The following is a 22,975-nucleotide window of genomic DNA, read 5'->3' as shown; positions in this document are numbered from 1 at the left end:
CGTACTCGATATTGTTAGGTTTTTTTCTCAAATTTCTCGTCGGGCTCGAACCGGTCTTTTCGTTGGACGCGTTGAAATTTGGGGATGTTTTAAGTGAAGTAACTAAAGATGCGCCGCTTCCATTCTCTCCAGAATCGGGAATCGTTATCTCCACGTGACACTGCTTAACACCCCTGACCCAAAGCCGATCTTTGAACGTGGCAGCTTCGCGGGCGCCAGTGCTAAAGCCAGAGCCAAAGGGGGACAGCTATCCGTACAATACTTTCCAACCATTGACTTTCAACGATACGACTTCGTTATTACACATCGACAAAAGCCTCGCCCCCGAATATAAACCGAGCCTTTCGATTGCGCCGGATCCATTTGTGCAACACAAGTCGCCATCATGAAGTTCCTACTTCCTGTTCTATCGCTCAGCGCTGCTGTCAATGCGCTACACTTCTTCATCGACGGCACAACTCCCAAGTGTTTCTACGAGGAGCTTCCAAAGGACACACTTGTTGTCGGGCACTACACCGCCGAGGAATGGGACGAGCGAGTATCGGCCTGGGTTAAGCATGACGGAATCAGCATCTACATCAATGTCGACGTATGTTCATCTTGAACAGCTGTTCATATAAACCCTTCGCTAACAAATAGCAGGAAATCTTCGACAATGACCACCGTGTTGTCTCCCAGCGTGGCCTGTCTTCCGGCCGCTTCACCTTCTCCGCTGCCGATGCTGGCGACCATAAGATCTGCTTCACCCCGTCATCCAGCTCTGGCCGCACCTCATGGCTCTCTGCCAAGAACCCCAACGGCGGCATCAAGCTTAACCTCGACCTCGTAATTGGCGAGACCAACCAGATTGAGAGCAGTGACAAGGGCAAGATTCAGGACATCACATCGCGTGTTAAGGACCTCAACGCCCGTCTTGCTGATATTCGAAGAGAACAAGTTTTCCAGCGTGTAAGTGTTACCCGTTTTTCGATTGCTATAGTGATTTTGAGCTGACCAGGTATATAGGAGCGAGAGGCTGAGTTCCGAGACCAGTCCGAGTCTACAAATGCCCGTGTTATCCGATGGATCGTTATTCAGCTTATTGTCCTTGGCATTACTTGCACCTGGCAGCTCTCGCATCTCCGATCCTTCTTCATCAAGCAGAAGCTGACCTAAATTATCCACAAATAAAACGTTTGTTTGCGAATTGGATGTTTAGCTTTGACGATTCAAGTCCAGCCATGAAGTTGTCCATTGAGCCAAGATGTTGATAGGATTGCGGGTCAGAAAAGGGTAAAAAGGGATTTCATAGGCAGTAGATTTACGACTGGCAGCTATTCTGCCGTTGATTAAGAGCCGTGTAATGTTACAGATACATGATGATGTTTATTACATATCGATTACTAGTATACGTGCAGAGTTGGAACAGGGGAACGTTGATAAAGATGGCGACGCCTTTTTCTTTTCCCATTAAAAATTGCCAAAACGAGAACTCCCCATAGTGCTCTATCTTCATTCACAACAAATCACCAAACTTGCAAACTTCATCCCCACGCTAACTGCTCGCTCCATCTACACCAGGCAAGACTGGGCACCGTCAGGCCACCCCATGGTCCCTCTCGTCTCGCGCGGTGATTACACAGATATTATGGACAGCGTCATAAGAAATAAGAGAAGAAACACCCAACCAGACCCAAAAATGCTGCCCTACACCGTCTCCCTGCGCCGTGCTGCGCTGTGCTGAAGATTAAACGAGGCTTTAGTATAATTTCGTGATGGTTGTCAGACATGAGAAAGGAAAGCCCTTTGCCGTGATTCCTAGCCACGTCTGCTTCCCTCTAGGACGATTCCAAGAGAATTTTTGACTGATAGCAGGAACCAACAGGTGGTGGAAGGGTTCTAAGGTACCGGGATGATGGGGATCGAGTTCGAATACGGGGGCTTCTCTGGGCGAGTAATAAAACTTGAACGATTGGCTCAGGAAGAGGTACGTGCCCAAACCAGTCCCGTCGAGGATACTGCACCCAGCATCTACAGGCGCCTTTATCTGCAGGGTAGCCAAAGCTTTGCCGGGTGTTTCAGTCAATAACCATCTCCCGTGTTGGAACAAATAGGGCGATCCTCTTCAAACTCGGTCTGTCGTCGTATACAGATCCTGAAGCACAACGCCGCAGCAATGAAGAAACAAAGAAAAGTCTTAGCTATTAATCGAGAGGCATTAACCACAGCATAGGGTCTTCATAAGCTTCTGGAAACCACTAGGCTGAGGGTTAGCCTGTTGACCGCTAGCTTGGGTGGGCTGGGTCGCCGGGCCTTGCTGGGAGGTCCTCGGCTGCTGGGGCAGGTTCTGGGCACTGTTCTGGAACTGGGCCTGAGTCGAGCCAGTGGGCGTGGCCATGTCCCGGAGACCCGAAACCCCGCTCCCCCTCTGTGCTGATAATGCGCCGGGGGCGCTTGGCCGATCTCTCTGCTTGCCCATCTGCTTGATCGGAGAGGGAGGAGGGGGTTGCGCGGCGTTTAAACGGCCGACAGTAAGGTTTTGTGCTTGTTGGTGAGAGGTGGTATTCCCGGGACGATGGCCGCTGTGCAGCTCCATCTGGGAAGGCCCAGGGCGAACATTGGGGTTGTGAAGGTAGGCATTGCTGTGGTTCTTGGAGTCCCATCCCTTTCCCGAATCCTTAGAGATCTTCATCCAATCGTACTCGCCATCCTCGACCTCGCCGGTGTTCTTGAGCGCCTGTGTGAAAAGTTCGCGAAGGTAGTCGTAGTCGGGGGTGTCCTCGAATCCAAGGTTGCGGACGTAAGTCAAATATTTGGAGAACTCCTCGGGAAAGCCCTCACAAAGATCCTTAATAGCAGTAGTCTGCTTCTTCTCGCCAATCTTCTCGTACTTCTGCTTGTTCGTAGCAGCCTTCAGGCCTTGCCAGGGAAGGCCACCGCGGAGGAAGTACAGGAAAACGTGGCCAAGAGCTTCAAGATCGTCTCGGCGGGACTGCTCGCGGCCCAAGTGAGTGTTGATACTCATGTATCGGGCAGTTCCAGAAAGGGATTTTCGCTCGCGGTAGGGAATATGTTGCTTCGTCTTTGGGTCACGGTATTGCTTGGCCATGCCGAAATCGACAACATGGATTACACTAGAAGCCTTGGTGCCGGGACGGCCAATCAAAAAGTTATCGGGCTTGATATCGCGGTAGATCAGGTTCTTCTCGTGGATGGTCTGCACCCTTGAGAGCATTTGCTTGGCGACCATGACGACCGTCTTGATAGAAAACCTTCTGCCACAGTGATCGAAGAGATCCTCAAGCGAAGGACCAAGCAGGTCGATCACCAGAATGTTGTGGAGTCCTTCCTGGCCAAAATAGTAAACATTGGGAATACCAGCTGAGTTTCGTGTTAGCACAAAAGGTCAAATTCAATCTAAATTGGGTTTCCTCACGGCAGCCAACAAGGATCTTGTACGTTCGGTACTCGTCGCGCAACTGAGGGGCATCACTCTTGCGAGGTTCCTATGATCATGTCAGTACTGCTAGCTCAACAGAGAGAAGGAAGCACTCGGCAATTCGGAGACTAACGAATTTGATAGCAACTTGCTGGTTGTTTAGGAGGTTGGTACCCTCGAAGATGACACCAAAAGAACCCTCTCCGATCTTCTTGCCTACTCGGTAGTGAACACCGACGACGTTGGATGATGATGAAGCCATTTCGGCGGCGGAGGCGGTCTAGAGACCACCGTTATGCTATGTTTGAACAAATACGGGGAATTCGGTCGTCGCGATGAGGGCGTAAATCGTGCTTGGGATCGAAACGGGCTCAACAAATCGATGCCTACAAGCACAAAGCACAAAATGATGGTCAGTATTGACGAGATCTGATGGAATGTTGGATGCAGTATGCACAGAACGCAGGAAAGCAAGCGGATGAGAAACAGAAAGTAGTGGCGCTGGTCGCGGTTGGACAACTCAGGAAGATGAGGCGACGGTTAGATTGGTCAAGTTGGGTTGCTTTGCCAGGTGCTGGGGTTGATTGGAGGCGCGGCAAAAAGACACTTCTAGCCCGGGGACGCAGCCGCCAGCCGCAGCTTCAATGTGCAAGCCCCCTGATGGCGAAGCCGAAATAGTCGTTTTGACGCGTCTTGCAAAGGTCCAAATGCTGTATTGTCGCCGGTAGGATTCGTCGGGTTGATGAGGCCTGAGGGAATGATCGAGCGCGGCAATCCAAAGCAGACCAGAGCAAGGCGGTTGAATATCCACGGCTTGGGAGCTCCCTTTTGTCGGGGAGATGACCGAACCACAACACAGCTGAACAGACCACCACCTAGACAGACGAGACGGGCTGCCAGGCCCAGTATAAACGCAGAAAAGTCAAATCAACTCACCAGAATTAACAGAAGAGATGCCAAAAAACAATAGAGAAAAGGCAGCTCATAAGGCTATCGATTAAAGTCGAGTCGATTCGGAGGGAGAGTCGATCGAAGGGGAACGCCCCAAGAGAGAGCGAGAGCGAGCAAGACGACGGTCGGTAACGTTGATGGGGAGATCAAGTTTAGGAAAGGGGAAAGAGAAGCAGTGGAAGAGACAGACGAGACTGGACCCGAACCGGCACGGGAGAGGAGACCACCTCACCTTACTATTACCTTACTTGTCCGCCTGGGCTACCGGGCTAGGTACCTGCCTGGTCTGCACCTGCACCTGCGTCTTACCTCAGTTCTCAGCACAGCAACCTCACGGAGCAGGAAAAAAGCCCAGGCCAGGCACCTCAGAAATCAAATCAGCGGTCCAACTCCACTGGGACTGCTAGGGAACACCCCCGGTCCCCGGCCACAGGGCGGGCAACCTAATGGAAGCGGACATGGATAAGAGCGCTACAGAATGGAACAAGCGAGCCCACCCTAGGTGCTCAGGGGGTCAGGGCCTAGCACTAACAGCTCCCATACGCCAACCAGCAACCGCCGTCCAACATGGGCTTTCAGAGGGTCCAGGCCAGCCGTCTAGGGAGATGACCAGCTCAGCACCAGCCGGACCTGGATTGGGTACTCGCATTTTGAGGCTAACAGGGTACCTCGAAAAGGAGTATCCGTCTACAAGGCTCAGAGTTGAGGATTCTCAGAGCATGAGCAGCCACTTTCCGAACTACATACTGTATGATATGGGAAGTTCTGTCATTTATCAACAGTAACAACACATGCCAAGTCTCTCGATACACTGTGCCGAGTTAGACTTTAGGTGTTCATGTCTACTTGAGCGACGAGTATCATCCATCCCATGAATCTTTCTCGTAACCTACTCCAGCTCCCCTACCTTGAGTCAATCCCCCCTTGAGCCCCTTTGAGTGTCAGATATTCTCATTCTCTCTCTTTTTATGAAAAAGCAACGACAATCCTACCTCGGGTCGCAGGTCAAAAGACAAGACATGATTGTATAAAAAAGCCTGTCGCCTCGGTGTTGTCACCTGCACAATGCGGCCAACACTTGACACATAGCCATTGACGTAGATTTATCGGTGAGCCAAGTCTTGCAGCTTCTGACAGAAACTCGCATGAGAGATCTGTATCTGTCTTGATGGTGTTTTGCTTCTCGTCTGGTGGTCGCTTGTTGATCCGCTTTGACAATGTTATGTATCCCCTCCAAACTGCCCATCCTATGGATACTGTAGACATTGGACAAACACCGTCTGTGCCCTCGCAGGATTTCCCCAATGAATTGAATTGAATGAACGACTTGACTCGGCGCTGTCCGCTAAAGCTGTGGAGTGCCCTAAGGTAGGTACATGTCCTATCCAGGTATGGAGGTATCTCTTGATGGATCCGTACCGTACCGTACCCCAACGGCAGAGCCGGGGTACAAAACTCTACCTGGACCAATGCGCAATTTCCCAGGCTCTCTTCAGGTACCGGTACTGGGCCCGTTCGTCTCTTAACATTCACCGTCTATCATCTGGTCTGTGATGCTATCGACATGGGTCAAATGGTTGAGATTCAAGGTTCTTGTCGGCGAGAATCTGCTTCTGGTTCACTCATTCTGCACGGAAGAAAAGGACCCTGCCTGGACCTGCAGCCGGTCAGAACATTCATGGAGCAATTTCGAGAATGACCCCATCCCCTTCCATTGAATTCAATTGAGTTGAGTTGAGTTGATCTGAGGAGAATGGATCTACTTATGTTGTCTCGTGTTGTGCGTGCATGGGGAGCTCCGAGCTTGAGCTTGTGCATATCTCTCACTCGTGTATGTACTCCGTACTGTACAACATTCACTTGTACCTAGGCTAGACTGACCTGACCTGACCTGAACTGGAACAGATGGGGAAGCAGACGATCTACCTCGCTTCACTAAAATGCCGCGCTTCTGGTCGTGATCCTGTCTTGACCGCAACATGCATCAACGAATAGAGTAGGCACTATTTTGAACCTTTGTTTCGAAGTTCTTTTCTCCTACTATTACCGTTGAGTCTAGCGACTCATTCAAGCATTTCCTGGGACGTCAATGGTTATTCTACGAAAGCAGACTCTATAGGCTGCATATTGATGAAAAGCATGCAACCACAAAAGCTAAAATAACTGTACAGCACCACACCAAAAGAGTCAAGACGTTACTAGCGCCCGTCTATCACACTTGGGGGGTCTTGGCTTTAGACATCCAATCCGCTGTTGAAGTGAGTGGGAGTTGATCCACGATAGACATGGAACCTTTCCGTTGCCCATTGATCCGATTCAAATTCCTATCTACTCTCCCTCGTTCATCGTATGAGGATCAAGATCACGGAATCGATCTCCTCTATGTACAGCTTAAGGGGAAAAACTCTTCTCGATGACTGCGATTCCTGTCTCCGCTTCTCATCATCTGTCATGTCTCTCCTCTCCATCGAGCAGGGTCTTGATCGTGAAATTATCCAATAGTTCACCGCAGAACAATGCGCCTCTGGCCTTTTTGCTGAAGCTACCCCGGTCTCAACAACAGCAACAGGCCTAGAAGAGATATCTCGACCAGGGGTCCCCCCGCCTGAGGCGGCTCTCACTCTCAGTCTCGGCTGGCTCTTGTCGACTTACGCTCACTCTCACTCATCGCATCGACTTCCACCTCCCTTTTTCTGTATCGCGTGTCTCCTAATTAACCTTCCTGCCAATGATCCAGTCTGTGCTGTGCTGTGCTGTACCTAATAATAAGATGCCTGGACCCTGCAGCTAATGCAGGCTCAGGTCACTCGTCCAGTAAACAATTGCTTTCTTGTCTGTCATGTCATTCACTCGCCACAGTTGAGTTGTTAACACAGCCTCTCTGCCTCTGTATTGTACACACACATACTCGCCACATCCATCGGTCAATCCTGTTCATCAACGGCGGTTTTGCGGCTCAAGCTTACGCAGAGTGCTGTCTGTAGTCACTGTTTTTAGAACTTGTGGTGATGAGCCTCACTCTCGCCGAGCCTCTTTTTCGTCATGTTTCATCTTACAGTACTCCCATGCTATGACCCTGTAGGATTCTACACCTCACTCATCCCAAGCCTCATGACTTTACTATTCTCACAGACATTTTGACGACACTCTCCATTTGCATAAACAGGTACATACATTGTGTTACTTGCTCGAAATTGAATGCCAGTCCTCAGCCGTTGCCCTGCCAGGATTACATTGCACCAAGTACCCATAGCTATCTATCTAGCAAGATCCCAGTCTTGTTCATTGCACTCAATTGAAAAACCTCGTCATGTTCAATTCCTTATTTTATTTTTATTTTCAATTTCCCTGTTTCCGTTTACATACGAAGTGAAGGCTGTTGGTCTGTCTGCACGTCACCTTCGGAGATTTGGTTTTCTTTTTCCCTGTTGAAATTTCCGAAAAAGCTAAGGTAAGTTAAGTTAATCTAATCTAGCGCTCGCTCGTCCCCGTCCTCGTCCTCAGCCAAACAAACAGACAGTCATTGCATGACATCGTAATACGTAGGCCAATTAAATTCTACTTGTCAAAGCTCGTTTTAGTTACTTCAACTTGGGATCGACCAATTGCAATTACGATCGATCGCTTATAATCGACCTTGAGACGTTGGAATATTATACAACCCAGTATCTGCTGTATTAGTCGTCTAAACAATTACGTGCTTCTTCGTCATCCGTCCAAAGCATTTTCATCTGAACTTGGACCCTTGATTGATTGTTTACAGTTGTTATGACATCCTTGACAGGGTCAGACTCGGTACAGACCTTTGCCGGCTTTACCCATGGCACAGGGTGAAATACGATGCAAACTCCTAATCTATGCTAACTCTCTTCCGTTTCCTGTTGTTTGATATTCGTGGGGGGATACAACGGTTATGGTCTCGAACTCTTATGTCGTTGTGTATGAGCAGGGTTTCATATCATGAAGCTTGCAGGCGACTGGCATGGCAGATCCCCTGGTTTCGCGCAAGTTCAGTGATAACTCACATAGGACATCGGATATCCGAACGAGAGTCCATGGAAATACTAACATAAAGTATTTCGCTTCAACAATAAGATTTGATGAGCGACTTGGACTTTCCCTGTCGTGTTTAGACGAGAAACAAATCAGAGACATATCGGATCGCTAAAGTTGACAGCTACTATTCCAGTCGAGTAGGTAACGTTATCAACCATATTGCTGGGTAGGTATGTGGGTATGGATGTAGGGTAGTCTTATTCAAATTTTGGGAGTGCTGCCCCAGATCCTATCAAACAATTACGCACGGGAACAAACAAATCGATACAGGGTAGAAGAGTGTATCATTCAAAATTCAGGTCTATTATATGGTTCTCCGTTTGACGATGCTGTATCTCCAACATATCAACATCCTAGTAGCAATTGTCCATATGTTTGAAAGTGGGACTGCTGATACAAGCACGGAGGGAGAGCTCATGATCACGGTGCAATATATGTCCCGCTACTGCATCGATTCCGAGGATATATGACAAATCTCCACGAGGTCAGCTTACACTCTATATCCACTTTCGTCGTGTCAAGTAAATACTTCATATTGAATAAACACAACCTTGAGATCTTGGTACTTCAACAATTTTTGTGACATAAGACCATCTTTCTACCATAATGAGTCCCTCCAAGTTGATCGGCCGGTTTCCTTGGGCGACAAGCCCCCTCATTAGCAATGCACCGATGCTCGGAATAGCTACGCCTCTTATGACTGCTGAAGTCACCAAGGCCGGCGGTCTCGGTAAGATTTACTTGAAAGCCGTGGCAGGGAATTTCTGGGTTATCTGACATTCAAGAATAGGTTTCCTCCCCTGTTCGGCTTATATCGAACCCGACTCGGAGCACGTCAACAGGCTTGCAGCTCATTTTGATGAGGTCCGGACACTTCTTGGGGCCGATCAACCATCTGATGGCACACTTCCAGTTGGAGCAAGCTTCATCACCAGTCACAACTCCATGAGCTACTTTCAAGAGACGGCACTGCCGCTTATCGCCAAGAACCGCCCCGCAGCGATATGGCTCTTCGCCCCGGATGGTGATCTCAAGCCGCACAGCAAGATCATCCCCAGCCTTAAGAGCTTGGAACACCCTCCTGTTGTGTTTGTACAGGTCGGAAATGTAGCTGCAGCCCGAGAGGCAGTGCAAGACGGTGCAGATGTGCTGGTGACACAGGGTGTTGACGCTGGTGGCCATCAGTTTCGCCAAGGCTCGGGTATCGTGAGCTTGGTCCCAGAAGTGAGAGATATGCTGGATAGGGAGTTTCCGGATAGAGGTATAAGTATCGTGGCTGCAGGAGGAATTGCAGATGGACGAGGCGTCGCCGGGGCCCTGGCTCTAGGTAAGTATATAAAACAGAGGCTATTGTTATATGGAAGGCTAACAATACATAGGCGCGGAGGGAGTCGTGATGGGCACAAAGGCAAGTGGTCTCCAGGATCAAATTTACGACGACTCACTGACATATGAATTACAGTTTACTACCGCGCCCGAGTCTAACTATCCAGATATCCGAAAACAGAAAGTCCTTGAGGCTGTAGATGGCGGCGTGTCCACGCTCAAGTATGTCATATACCTTTCACCCTGAGTGCCCAATGCTCACACGACATAGGTCTACCTTTAACGACAGGATAACAAACAGTCCTCTTTGGGGACCTCTCTACGATGGACGTGCCATTGTCGGTCCTATCCATGAGAAGTTTATGGCTGGAACGAGTCTCGAGGAGTGTCAGCGAAGTTTGAAAGAAGACTATCACGAGGAAGAAGCTCGCTATATTGTTAATACCTGGGCGTAAGTGCAGTCATCCTATCCCATTTCTATAGCTCTAACGATATGGATAGTGGAACTGGTGTTGGACTTATCAACAAGGTGCAGCCGACGGGGGAAATTGTTCGTGAGGTTCGCGAACAGGCGAAGCGTGAAATACAAAGGGCAGCTATCTGGGTTTAAGACAGGAAATAGAATAAGAGCATTAAGGCCTGCCACATTGAACGCTATAAAAATAAAGCCTTTTTCAAAGAGAAGCTTCAGTCCTATACCCAGAATTGTTTGCTGGATTCAGTAAGCTCGCAAGCAGTACACTTGTAGTTACACAACACAGGGACGCAGAGGCTCGAGATAGGCGTTAATCGAGACAAATTAACCCCTGTCATGATCAAAGGACATAGTTGCTCTTTCTCATTTATTGTGTATAAAAGGTATCAGGATTGGCATTGACGCATAGACTCGCACTCCTATATGCGTTCGCATCCAGGTAGTATGGGGCGACTGACATACAGCAAGTTGATATCATACAAATGTAAACAAATAACAATGCAGAATGCTAACCCGAAGGGCACAAAAGACACGCTTAATCTACAGCTTGGAGTTGGTCTGGGCCTTCTTCAGCACAGGGTCAAGCTTGGTCGCCTTCATAACGTTGCCCTTGATCTTGAGCTTGCCGCCCATGAAAAGGCGCTGGGCATTGGCCTTGCCAGCGACGAGCTTGCCAAAGTTCTCTTCTGAAAGAACTAGTGTGACTAAAACGTGGATGTCAGTGAGGTCTGCGCCAAGCAAAGAGACGCGCGCGCGTCGGGGTCGCAACTTACCGTCGGGCTTTTCGCCGGTGCCGGTTGCTACCTTGCCGGACTCCTTGAGATCGATATGCCAGCTGGCCTCATCGCCGCTCGAGTTCTTGAGAGTAAAGGCGTAGATGCCGTTACCCTGCTTGATAGCGTCCTTGCGATCGGCGTCGCTGGCGTTGATGGCTGCTTGGATGGCGTCGAAGGCGGCCGAGGAAGGAAACTTGTCTATTAAAGGAATCAGTCTCAGATTGGTCTTGGAGCGGCAGAGACGGTATATCATGGGATCAGTAACGTACCGTTCTTGAGAGACATGGCGACTGAGAGGTATAGGAGGTGAGATTGAAGAGTATGGATGTATGGATGTAGTTACAGAAAAGTTGAAGAAAACGTGGGGAATTGGCCGAGGTTTATAAATGTGGCAGAAGGTCGTTGACTTGAAGTTTCAAAAGAATCCGGGGGTCGTTTTTAGTGATTACATGTGATGGGAACCTCGGCGGATCTGGGGATGAGATCATCCACATGTTTCCTCCCCCACAAATTGATCACTATCACTCCCGTCTCAACCGGGTAAAGACCAAGACCAAGACCAAGACCAAGACCACGCGGGGGAAGATTCCATAAAGACTCCATGACTCGGATACGGTCAGTACAGTACAGTACAGTAGGTATGGTGGCCACGTGCTTTTTGCCATCTTCAAGCCATAGAGGAAGAGTCAATATTATTCTTTGTCTCTTACTTGGTGAATATAGTCTAGAACCGGCTATTCATTCATTCCCTTTATCGCTTCAAAATTCTGGTCAGCTTACTGACCATACACAGTTCTTTTAGTTTCTCCACGACCAAATAGTGTTTCATCCCTATCACATCAATTCCTTGATTTATAGCTCATGATTTACACGTGGGAGGAGAGTGCCGACTTTGCTGATCATTATCTATTTTTATATTGCATGGGTATCTGGCCTCTCATGTGCCGTACAGAGCACCTTACAACTGCCACTCAGGCACAGCGAAATCCCGATGTTGAGGCCAGTATTCTGGTCTGGTTCACTTAAAGTTAGCAATATCATCCAAAGCACATATTTGAAGCACATACCTAGTTAGAAACAAGACGGCCATGCGTCGTCTTCTCTCATCGATATCCTCAGAGGCCGTCAAGCGTAGCCAGTCACCGAGCCATCCTCTCAACTCCGTCTCACTCTTGCCAAGCGTGTCGATACCTCGTTCTGCGCACGCAATCCTTAGCTCTTCGTAGTGTAGTCCCATAGGTCCACCGTCCTCCAGGATGTTCTTGTCATCACCCTCCAGATACGCCATGCGATACCGTCCCTTGGCTTGCCACATGCCAGGAGGCATAAAGCCTAGACGATCCCATATGGTACCGCTCAGGTGTAGACTCTTGAGGACATGCGCGCGGGCGACGGCTTGTGTAACACGTGGGCTAAGGACGCCGTGAGGGTACTTTGCTTCCAGCTCATCAAAGGAAGCCTTGCGACGCTGCTCTCCCTTCTCTAGCGCCGAGAATATTTGGGTAGGTATCCTGCATGGGTATGGTACAACAGCGTCAACGTAGGCAACGACCAGAACGGTGAATTCCCCAATGACAACCAACATTAGTCCAAACAGAGGCAGTCGTATCATATCGTGTCGCACCCGCCAGAGAAGGACCCAGTCGGCTCTTGAGAATGTCTTGGGAACATAGTGAGGTCGGAAAATGGATGGTCGATCATCGGCGGGCGTTCGCTGGAGCTTTTCGCGAAGAAGACGTCGGCTCGTCCATACATTCTTGAGACCCTGTTTGTAGAACTTGAGGTATCCTTTTCCCAGCTCAAAATAATATTTGGGTGCCGATTCAAAGTCTCTGCGTCGAGGAAGAGTGAGCGGCGGTGGTCGCGTGACGTCGGGAGGGTTGATGAGCGGGTTCAAGTTCTTTGGACCATCATTATGGATGGAACGGGATGCTATTCGCAGCGCAATTGATGACTGTAGCAATGAGCTGGCTGTAACAAGTGGCCATTGGCGTAAAGGTCGACTACTCTGGCAGAGTCGCCATGGCATTCGAGAGCTCATGGCTATCAGATGAGCTATAGAAGAGGATATGTGTAAGTTTTGGAGGTGGATTTTGGAGGCCAAGAGTTCCAAATCCCGAAACGTGATGCGTCATTGGCCAGATTGTTCGTTGACGTCGGCGAATTCTTAGAGGCGCAGATCTTCAGGAACTGTCACAAAAACGTCAGTCATCTATTCCAGCCATGATATGCTATGGGACACAAATCTAGAAATGGCTATTGTACTGTATCATAAAAACTCTGAATATTCATCACACTTTTCTCATACGTGCCTTTACCGAGACACGTATTACGCAATACCAGAGCTTAATACTGCGATAGATGACCACATAAATCGATACATTACCATTTTTTACTACAGCACAATATTAATGATCTAAATCAAGAGACATATGTCTTTGCTGTATGTTTGACCTACCCTTAAGTAAACCAAAATCAACAAGGACTGCAAAAGAGCGGATGACAAGGTTGTCAAAACCATATGCAGAGTATCTGCATTTGGCGAGCATGGCCCCGGTACAAGTCAGGCATGGCTTCAGGGGGTCAATTCACGGTGAAAGAAAAGATCGGCGAGTGCCTTGCATTAAGGTATCTCGGGAATTTCTTCACCTCCACTGTCATTGGATCGTCAAATACAGCCTCGCTCTTGACCAGCCTCCAAACATCAGAGAGTTAGGCTCTGAATGGAGACGTTCATCAGCCGAGATCTACGTGTTAGTTAGGTTAACTTAGTATCCGTAGTTACAGTAGCGGTCAACTCTATGGGGGTCGTCAATCGACTTTCCAATGGATCTCATCTCAGTTATCTGCGACATCAAACCCTAGGTAGGGTGGGCCATTGCTGATATGCAGCTCGTGTTCGAATACTTACAGAATAGGAAGACGATACCTGGCTGTGAGTATGTAGACAAAGTCCTATGAAATACATTGGCGTAGAAGTGAGAGACTGCAGTCAAGATATGGTTAAGTATTGTGTTTCTTTGTATAGCCAGTCATTGTAAGTTCTCACTGCCGCTAAAATGACATAACAGGCGCACATTTTTGCGGGGAGTAACAAATTCATACCGACGATCAAGTCCCGTCAACTCCACCAGGTTTCTTGTTACCGACTTCGAAATTTCTTCTAGAACAGATTAAAGCATATCGCTAACTTTGTCACTGCTACTTTGGTTGTCCCCCAAAAGATTTATAGACTACCGATAGAATCAAGATGGTATGGCTCAGTCTGCTTCTGTTATACACATGCTGCATTCCTAAACTCAGAGATTTAACTGACTGACTGACTTGACTCATTGTATAGGTTCATGCTGATGCGTCAAACTTTGCCGAGGGCGTCACCAAAGACGATGCCTACGAGCAAGTCCTCTGGCAAGCTGAAGGTCTAGTTACTGACCAGCGCAACTGGGTTCGTCATATTGCCTTGAGTATTGGATGTGCTTGACTCACCTTCTAACTTATTACTACTCATAGGTTTGGTGAGTAAATCAGGGCTTCTTCTCATCTACATGGCTGACAATTATGTAGCAATCTTTCCAACGCCGCTTCTTTGCTGTGGCATGCATACAAATCTTTGGCCTCACCCAGCAAAGACGTGAACTGGGCCGGTAGGTCATAACCCTTCTGGGCTCTAATGGTATCCAATAATGACATGCCTTCAACTACAGGATTTTACGTCCTCGACAAGTCCTCCAAAGACCCCCAACTCATCCTCGGCCCATTCCAGGGTAAGGTCGCTTGTCAGACCATCAGGTTCGGAAAGGGAGTTTGTGGTACAGCGGCCGCAACTCAAGAGACACAGCTGGTCCGAGATGTGGAGGAATTCCCTGGACACATTGCTTGTGATGGAGACAGCAAGAGCGAGATAGTTGTGCCTATCCTCGTTGCTCAGGACGACGGTTCTAAGAAGCTAGTGGCTATCATTGATATCGACTGTGCTGAGCTCAACGGGTTTGATGAGGTCGATAAGAAGCATCTTGAGCAGCTTGCGGCTCTGCTCGCTACGAGTTGTGATTGGTAACTAAGTTAGTTGCAAAACATATGCAATGACACAATATGACCAACAACAATCGCCGGCATTCCTTTGAGCAAACTTCTGTTTTTGCATATTTTCTCAATGCGTGTGAAATTAAACAGTCTGTGTTGACATCCATCGTGACTAGGTATGCCGTCATGGTCTCGATGCATTCTAGATGTGGGAAAATATTGGATCTTGTTGACATCGAACAATATCGCACGCCCCTTGTTGACTTTGATCTTAGGATTCTCTCCCTCGCCTCACCTCTCTACCCACTTATATCAGAAACGGATTTTTGGTGGTGAAACCTGGGATTCTGTTAGCATATGCGGTAACGGACGGCCGTCTTGTGAAACTGGTGGGTAATGGATTCAACGTCAGCCGAGAGGAGTAGTCAATAGCTTGAGAATTCATGCTCTAAAGTCTACAATGAGGGGCTTGACACTAATAATTCTGTCGTCTCCCATGGCAACCAAGTGCCCTTAACCGCCGAAAACATTGGATGCTGTGTCATCAAACCGGATTCAGTATCACGATAATGATGACGATGAATGTTCTGGTGAGATTGTTTCTGGCGAGAACGATCCAATCAGTGGATCATGGAATCGGGGATCTTGTCAAAGGACATGGCATCTCACAATTAGACTCGGAAAGGTTCAGGGCCGTTTATTTCAAAGACCTACCGACAGTTCAGGTGACATGCAAAAGCAGGGGTCTTTTCAACGTCCAGGGCCCGTTATCCTGGCTCTGCTTTTGGGTTTGCGGCGCACCTCAGCGATTTGATTTACCTTTGTTGGAGGTAGTCCCACAGTCGAGATGGGCCCTGCCTGGGTGCACGATCAATAGATGCCCATAGTTAGGCTTGAAAGCTGGTCTGGTGTTTGTCCGCTTCCCGCCATTAGCCCAACTTGAACATAATTCCAGCCATCCAAGGCGGTAAAGAGACTTTGGACATGGTATGGACAGCACTGACCACAACTGATCTCGTGAACAGTGAATGAATGAGCTGATACGATTCAAGACAGAATACAGACATAGAATTTCGAGTTAAATGAGAATGATGAATGGCAAGTGGAACTGTCAACGTCAGCCAGGAGCTTGGCAATAGCGAGCGAGTCCGAGGTGCTTTCAAACATACAGTACAGTATACGCAATATCTGTGTGGCTGTGAGCATGACTTCGCCAAACACGCGCGTACATTAGAAACTACTGTATGTCTTCTATTCCTGAACATGGTGTGGTGTAGGGCAGTGCGGGTAAAGAAGAGCCCTGACTGGTGGGATAGCTTATACAATAGGTACCTTGGTACCTCTTCAGCTGGAATAGTCGCCTTCTCATCATGCCTCACAGCATTAAAGCGATGATCCGGATGAAACCATTGATGGGGGTCTGTCTGTCTGTCTTCGTCCCTGAAATGCCGGACCAGGTTGAGGTGGATTCCAACGACTCAGTCCCTGAAATGATCCCCTGATTCGATTCGATTCGGATGAGAGCGGGAGGTCGGAAGAAACAAGACCTTCCATTAGTTCTCATGTCCATACCTACCTAGGTATTGAATCTAATCTGTCTATTCGTGACGCGACTTTTCAACTGCCCATTCAATGCTGCCAAGGTTCCAATCCCCTGGACGCACAAACTTTAGAGCTTCCCTGTTAAATCTGGGCATAGATTCCCTGCAAATCCCCCAGAACTCTTTGGCGAATAGGCGGCTCTAGGGGCTGCTTCAGCCCCTGCAGTAGGTGCACCAGCCTCCTTGTTTCCAGCCCAAAGCCCAGCCTCCCGTCAGAGGCTCCACTGCTACTGTTCCACTGTGACCCGCTCGATTACCGCTTTCGGCCCCCAACCACACGCAAGCCAGCCGTATACAACGCTTCGATATCCTGCTCCATGGTCTTCATTTCTAACAGAGAGTGAACGAATGCTCTCTTCCATCTGAGAAACTCTACCCTCTTTTATTCAATCTTCAAAGAGTTTAATCCTTCGCGGCTGGTCTACTAACTCGATAGCTCCTCAGCTCTATATCACTATCTTGTCCATCGCATCCGCTTCGCTTCGCCTAGGTTTGCAAGCAGCGCCAGTCATTCCGTCATCGCTCTATCCAACTCACTCAGCCTGTTCTCTCTCTATATTCTCTTCTCTTTCGCGCCCCAATTCGATCGATTGTTTCCCGTTCTTCAACACAAGCAATCCGGAACGCTGGCTCTACCAAAGCTTAATTCCATTCGATACCCAAATTCCTCCTAGTCCGGTACTGTCAATCAACGCCCACCTGGTTCGTTTCAAACTTTACCTTCTCGACTATTCGTTTTCTGGTCTATCTCTTTTCGGCTATTTTCATTGTTCTGGCTTCGACTTTTTTCTCTCAGGCGTCGTCTTGCTTTTGCGCTAGTCAATCTATCGTTCCTGATACCAGTCCAACTTTGGAACTACCAAAACCGAGCTATTTCTAGTCAACAGCAACCATTGTCTATGTAAACAAACCGACCGCGCTGATTATCGAGATCCCTTCATCCAATTCGACCTTCTTCACTCCACTGCCACTCCCGCTCTTGTGCGCATAGCTGCAATGGCAGCCAAGGTCAAGAACCTCATGAGTGCGGCGCACACTGCAGGCATCTTTGCCGATATTGCGGTAGACGGTCCAGAAATCGGAACCCTGGTCGCTATCGTCGACCGAGCCAAAAACCTGCCAAACCGCAAGACAATCGGAAAGCAAGATCCCTACTGTGCGGCCAGATTGGGAAAGGAAGCCAGGAAGACAACGACTGACGTCCGTGGCGGACAAACACCAAAATGGTAAGATTTTAAATGTCGAGTTCTATCGAGGATCATTCACACTAACTCAAAAATTAGGGATCAAGAGCTACGGTTTACAGTTCATGATTGCCCAGATTACTACCAACTCAAGCTCTCCATCTTTACAGACGATAAGCGAACAGACCTGATCGGAGAGTCATGGATCGACTTGCGAGCAATCATTGTTCCTGGTGGTGGACAAAACGACTTTTGGCAAACGTTGACCTGCAAAGGCAAATACGCCGGTGAAATCAGAGTTGAAATCACATTCTACGACACTCGACCAAAGCCCGACAAGCCGGCAGCGAAGCCAAAGCAGATTGCTCCAGCTGAACCAGAGCAGGGATCTGTCAAGCAGAGAACACCCGTAAAAAGACGGCCTTTGCCATCGGACCCTGTCACGGGCGAAGCTCCAGCTGTGTCACCACCAGCTTCAGCTCCGACAACAGCACCGGCTCCTGCGCCAGCTCCTGCACCAGTCCCAGCAGCGGCACCTTCTGAACCGCCTGCTGGTCCTGATCATCGCACGCCTCCACGAGCACATGCTAAGCAGATTTCACACTCAGGCAACTTTGTACCAACTCAGTCTCCTTTGCAAGTTGTCGAGTACAATACACCACCTTCGCACTCATCCCGCCGTCAGACGGATCAATATTCTACGTCCCCACATGGGCATGTGCCCCAGGATTATACAACTCCGACCCGCGGAGAGGCGCCTCGCCCATCTCGAAGGTCAATGATCGCTTATGATGAGCCTCGACAATACGACGATCGCGAGTACAGCCCCAGATATGCCCCTCAACACGAACAGATGGACCCTCGTGGTCATTACTCCCCTCAGCAAGACTTTTATGAGCGACCACAAGCATTGTTAGATGATCCCAGACAGTACTCACCTGTAGAGAGTGAGCACCCCCCACCTCCACCTGCACACCGTAGCAGAGGTAACAGTTCTGGTCAAGAACTTGTGCCGAGGAGAAGCATGGAGACGTCGCCAAACAAGCTCCCACAGATGAGACATGACGTTTTGAGACATGAGGCTCAGAGACAGTCGATGGTGCCCTACCCAGGTCGACCAGCGTTCCGGAATTATGATTCAGCCCCCGCTACTAATCAAGCCTCTTCTCCCAACTCGAATGCTTATGATGGCATGCCGAGACACAGCTCATATGACGCGAGTTATGATCCTCATTATCGATCTATGCAGCCCACCGTTGAGGATGTGCCTGAGATGTCTGGCGCACCAGCACAAAAGAACCCACAGAATGGCTCACAGTTCCAGCGTTCTGACGAACTCTGTTTTGATGACAACCCAAGCCCTGCGCCTCTGGTCCTTCGGCGATCTCCTGTCCCTGCTCAATACAGAGAAGACTACTCGCCATCGCAGTCTCCCCGGGGCTACCAGAATCCCGAGGACTGGCAAGTGGCTTTGTCACCATCTCATGGACGGAGCTATTCTAGAAGTCCTACAGATAACGCATATTACCATCACAATGGTCAAGGCAATTATACAGGCCACCCAGCTGATATGAGTCTCACCCACATGCAATCCCCACACAACCAAGCGCCCCCGGCTTTGCCAGCGGCCCTTGTACCAGGACTGGATGCAAGCCAATCTCAGGAATTGACAAACCTTATCTACGAAGATCGCCGGCAAGACCGAAGACAGCATTCGCAGAGCATGCCCAGCATGCCTACATCTACTCGAGGACGCCCTAGGAACGAATCCTTCCAAGGATACAATCAGCCACCACCTGATCAAGGCTATGGCCAGCCACCACCTGAGCATGCGTACGCGGTTCAACCTTATAACCGACGGGCTATTACTTACAACCCACCTGAACAACAAGTCGTAAGGCATCGCGGCGTGTCTCCTGACCCGCGTACTAGTCCGAACCCTCATCACAGAATCAAGCGCAAGTCAGTGAGTCCCGCACCTCCTATCGAAGACCAAAGGAGGAAATCGGATATTCCATTTGGACCTGATTCATATGATGCTCTCAACCCCAGTCTTGTTTCGTCCAAAAACGGAACAAGCCCCTCACCTGACTTTATGGACGAGGAGCCAAAGAAGATCATCACATATGACGGGCGCGAGATCGACCCATCTGACCATCTTCCGATGGAGACATGGGCACCTGAACCAGAGAAGAAGAAGCCAGAGCCTGGCACCGAAACTCGTTCAAGACCTCAACTTTCAGGGGTCAAGCCAATGCCTCCCAGCAACCGACGAGCCCCACGTAGCGGACGTCATTCGATGTCTGCCGTGAACACGTCTTATTCCTTCGGTGAAGAGCCTCGCACGCCTCCCCAAGCTGGTCGCACTCGCCTCCAAAAACGAACAAACCGAGTATCAGCGGACAACTCTCCAGCAGCCTCAAGCCCACTGGCTCCAATTTCTAAGGATAATTACCAGGAGAGGGCACCATATGGCAACGCTTCGCTTCGAGGATTGCCTCGTGCGGGCACATGGGATTTTGAAGACGAGAATCGTGGGGTTTATGGAGGCCCACCAATTCCGGCCAAGATCCCTATGCCGGTGATGAGCGGTGCAAATGGCACCGGCCAGGAGCTGGCACTAATGCAAGAGATGCAGCGTATTGATATTGGGACAGGCAGGTCCAGAAGAAGGGGAGGCTATTAGCTCAACGGAAGTAACGAGACCTAGAAGAGATGTACACTATTATAATCGTAGTCACTGGTAATGATTTTGGCGTTTGAGTTAAGCAAGACGGGAGGATAGTTCAGGCAGGCAACGTTGGAGTTTTCTTTTAGATGTCCAGGTGGTGGAGACGGACAAAATTAGAATTTGATTCATATATACCATAACTACCCAGCTGTGGTAGTATTCAACGCACTTCACTTATCATTGCACCAACTTGACTTTTAAAAAAATGCAATCGACATTATTAACATCAACGTTGGAGTCTCCGGGCAGTGCGATATAAGTTGCAACTGGTGTATGGTGCTGTTATGATATCTCTAAGAAAAAGGATTTGAGCCGTCATCAACTAGAATTGCTTATATTGACGCTGTACCATTGTTTGTGTCTAATCAAAAATTTGAGCTATTATCTCATGAATATATTCTTTCCTCATAGCTGTGTTATCGACTTACTATGGTAATGGTTTGGGTTTGGAGGCAGAATATGCACTAACCTAAATTGGCTAGTATCTATATGCACGCACCCCACTGTATTTTCTCAGCCATCTAAATTTCATATCTTATCCTTATCGCAGAAAAAAAATCACGGCGACTTTGAAGCAAGCAGACACAGACAGCAGCTCAACTCCTAGCACCATCACAACAGTCCGTCATCGCGAAACGACACAATGGCAGCTCAGGTGGGACCCCTACCACAGCTTAAGCTGCCTTCTGGCCCTACGCCCTATACTGCAGAGCAGCGATACTGGCAGAACTTCAAGAACCAGATCCTGATTCCGTCGCCTACGAACTTTCCCGTCGTTCACATCTCGTCCAACAACGATTCCTTTGCGGTCACAACAGGCACACGCGTGCAGATCTTCTCGAACCGGACGCGCAAGCTTATCAAGACGGTCACGCGCTTCGGAGATGTTGCGCGCAGTGGTGAAATCAGAAGAGATGGAAGGGTTTTGACGGCAGGCGACGACACCGGAAAGATCCAGGTCTTTGATGTTAGCTCCAGAGCCATCCTCAAGACATGGATGCACCACAAGCAGCCTGTATGGACCACCAAATTCTCGCCAACTGAGTTGACTACTCTTTTGAGTACAAGTGACGACAAGACCGTGCGACTTTGGGATCTCCCTAGCAATGATCCCACTACTACCTTTGTTGGCCACTCCGATTACGTTCGATGCGCCAACTTCATGCCAGGTACAATGTCTAACATGGTCGTCTCTGGAAGTTACGATTCGACCGTCAAGCTTTGGGATCCACGAACAGGAAGCAACAGTGCTGTCATGACTTTCAAGCATGCGGCGCCTATTGAGGATGTCCTCTCGATGCCAACCGGAACCACCGTCCTTGCCGCTGCCGGTGAATCGATCAGCGTTCTTGACCTGGTCGCTGCGCGCCCCCTACACATGATCACCAACCACCAAAAGACTGTTACATCTCTGAGCCTGGCATCCAATGGTCGACGATTGGTCAGTGGTGGTCTCGAGGGTCACGTTAAGGTCTTTGAGACGACGGGGTGGAATGTCGTCTCAAGCACCAAGTACCAATCTCCTGTTCTATCCGTCAAGGTCATCCCATCTAGTGATGATGCCGATGCAAGCGACCGCCATCTTGCTGTTGGTATGCAGTCTGGTGTCCTCAGTGTACGAACCCGTCTTAATGGCACCGAGGCGAAGAAAGAAGCCGAGCGCGAAAAGGAAATGGCCGCACTTGTATCTGGCACAATAGAAGCCCACGATGCGAAGCGAAAGAAGCGCAAGCGTCGGGTCACTTCCGCTAAGAACCTGGATATGGCTGGTGAAGGGGCTGACGTTGTTATCGCAAACGAGCCTCGGGCGGCCAAGAAAAAGGAGCGCCCCTGGCAGAGTGATCTACGACATGCTCGTTATGCGCGTGCTCTAGACCTGGTCCTCGATGACCAAAGCCCCGACCATTCTCCACTCAACGTTCTCAATCTTCTCCTGGCTCTCCGCCACCGAAGCGCCCTTCGAGATGCTCTGGAGTCCCGGGATGAGCATACAGTTCAGCCCATTCTGAGATGGGTCTGTCGCCATATTTGCGACCCCCGTTATTTGAGCGTCTGTGTCGAGGTTGGTCTTCACCTTTTCGATCTCTACTCGGAGTTTGTCAGTGGCTCAGGAGAATTGCATGATGGATTCAGGAGGCTACACCGTCGTGTTAAGGCCGAGACGGAGAGAGCCCAAAACGCATGTCAAATGGAGGGTATGCTGGAGAGCATAATGCTTGGGACCATCTAATAGACTGGCACGATGAACGTGGTTATGTATCCCGAGGTACTTGAGCTCAATTTGCATTGCGCGTGGCGTTAAGGCGGACTAAAATGGGAGTATTGATTGAAACATGGACTTTGTATAAAGCTTGTACACACCTAAAAGTCGGAGGGATGGAAGACAGAGGCGGATACCCGTGCTGCTGCCATAGTGGTGGATTGCCTACTTAGC

General features: G+C 49.2%; 8 protein-coding genes across 8 annotated transcripts; 5 read left to right on the top strand and 3 right to left on the bottom strand.

Annotated features, from left to right (window-relative positions):
* Window positions 1-385: 385 nt before the first annotated feature.
* Window positions 386-1,155, top strand: FIESC28_08004 (uncharacterized protein; the record flags this gene model as incomplete). Its single annotated transcript, XM_031162143.1, has 3 exons — window positions 386-589; window positions 640-948; window positions 1,006-1,155. 3 exons carry the CDS (start codon window positions 386-388, stop codon window positions 1,153-1,155), a joined length of 663 nt encoding a protein of 220 aa, XP_031013766.1.
* A 1,042-nt stretch (window positions 1,156-2,197) lies between these two features.
* On the bottom strand, window positions 2,198-3,680 carry FIESC28_08003 (uncharacterized protein; the record flags this gene model as incomplete). The annotated part of the gene is made up of 3 exons (XM_031162142.1): window positions 2,198-3,360; window positions 3,416-3,485; window positions 3,552-3,680. 3 exons carry the CDS (start codon window positions 3,678-3,680, stop codon window positions 2,198-2,200), a joined length of 1,362 nt encoding a protein of 453 aa, XP_031013765.1.
* A 5,351-nt stretch (window positions 3,681-9,031) lies between these two features.
* FIESC28_08002 (uncharacterized protein) lies at window positions 9,032-10,361 on the top strand (the record flags this gene model as incomplete). The annotated part of the gene is made up of 5 exons (XM_031162141.1): window positions 9,032-9,155; window positions 9,216-9,752; window positions 9,805-9,973; window positions 10,023-10,202; window positions 10,253-10,361. 5 exons carry the CDS (start codon window positions 9,032-9,034, stop codon window positions 10,359-10,361), a joined length of 1,119 nt encoding a protein of 372 aa, XP_031013764.1.
* Window positions 10,362-10,766: 405 nt separating this feature from the next.
* On the bottom strand, window positions 10,767-11,287 carry FIESC28_08001 (uncharacterized protein; the record flags this gene model as incomplete). The annotated part of the gene is made up of 3 exons (XM_031162140.1): window positions 10,767-10,930; window positions 11,000-11,200; window positions 11,272-11,287. The coding sequence occupies 3 exons, from the start codon at window positions 11,285-11,287 to the stop codon at window positions 10,767-10,769; spliced, it is 381 nt and encodes a 126-aa protein (XP_031013763.1).
* A 673-nt stretch (window positions 11,288-11,960) lies between these two features.
* On the bottom strand, window positions 11,961-13,043 carry FIESC28_08000 (uncharacterized protein; the record flags this gene model as incomplete). The annotated part of the gene is made up of 2 exons (XM_031162139.1): window positions 11,961-12,015; window positions 12,070-13,043. 2 exons carry the CDS (start codon window positions 13,041-13,043, stop codon window positions 11,961-11,963), a joined length of 1,029 nt encoding a protein of 342 aa, XP_031013762.1.
* A 1,209-nt stretch (window positions 13,044-14,252) lies between these two features.
* On the top strand, window positions 14,253-15,059 carry FIESC28_07999 (uncharacterized protein; the record flags this gene model as incomplete). Its single annotated transcript, XM_031162138.1, has 5 exons — window positions 14,253-14,255; window positions 14,343-14,447; window positions 14,513-14,517; window positions 14,567-14,646; window positions 14,707-15,059. 5 exons carry the CDS (start codon window positions 14,253-14,255, stop codon window positions 15,057-15,059), a joined length of 546 nt encoding a protein of 181 aa, XP_031013761.1.
* A 2,563-nt stretch (window positions 15,060-17,622) lies between these two features.
* On the top strand, window positions 17,623-20,496 carry FIESC28_07998 (uncharacterized protein; the record flags this gene model as incomplete). The annotated part of the gene is made up of 2 exons (XM_031162137.1): window positions 17,623-17,852; window positions 17,910-20,496. The coding sequence occupies 2 exons, from the start codon at window positions 17,623-17,625 to the stop codon at window positions 20,494-20,496; spliced, it is 2,817 nt and encodes a 938-aa protein (XP_031013760.1).
* Window positions 20,497-21,184: 688 nt separating this feature from the next.
* On the top strand, window positions 21,185-22,771 carry FIESC28_07997 (uncharacterized protein; the record flags this gene model as incomplete). Its single annotated transcript, XM_031162136.1, has 1 exon — window positions 21,185-22,771. One exon carries the CDS (start codon window positions 21,185-21,187, stop codon window positions 22,769-22,771), a length of 1,587 nt encoding a protein of 528 aa, XP_031013759.1.
* Window positions 22,772-22,975: the final 204 nt, after the last annotated feature.

Source organism: Fusarium coffeatum (genome assembly GCF_003316985.1).
Source record: "Fusarium coffeatum strain FIESC_28 chromosome Unknown BRIP53273_contig_180, whole genome shotgun sequence".
Classification (NCBI taxonomy): domain Eukaryota; kingdom Fungi; phylum Ascomycota; class Sordariomycetes; order Hypocreales; family Nectriaceae; genus Fusarium; species Fusarium coffeatum.
This window is presented reverse-complemented; position numbering and strand designations above follow the sequence as displayed.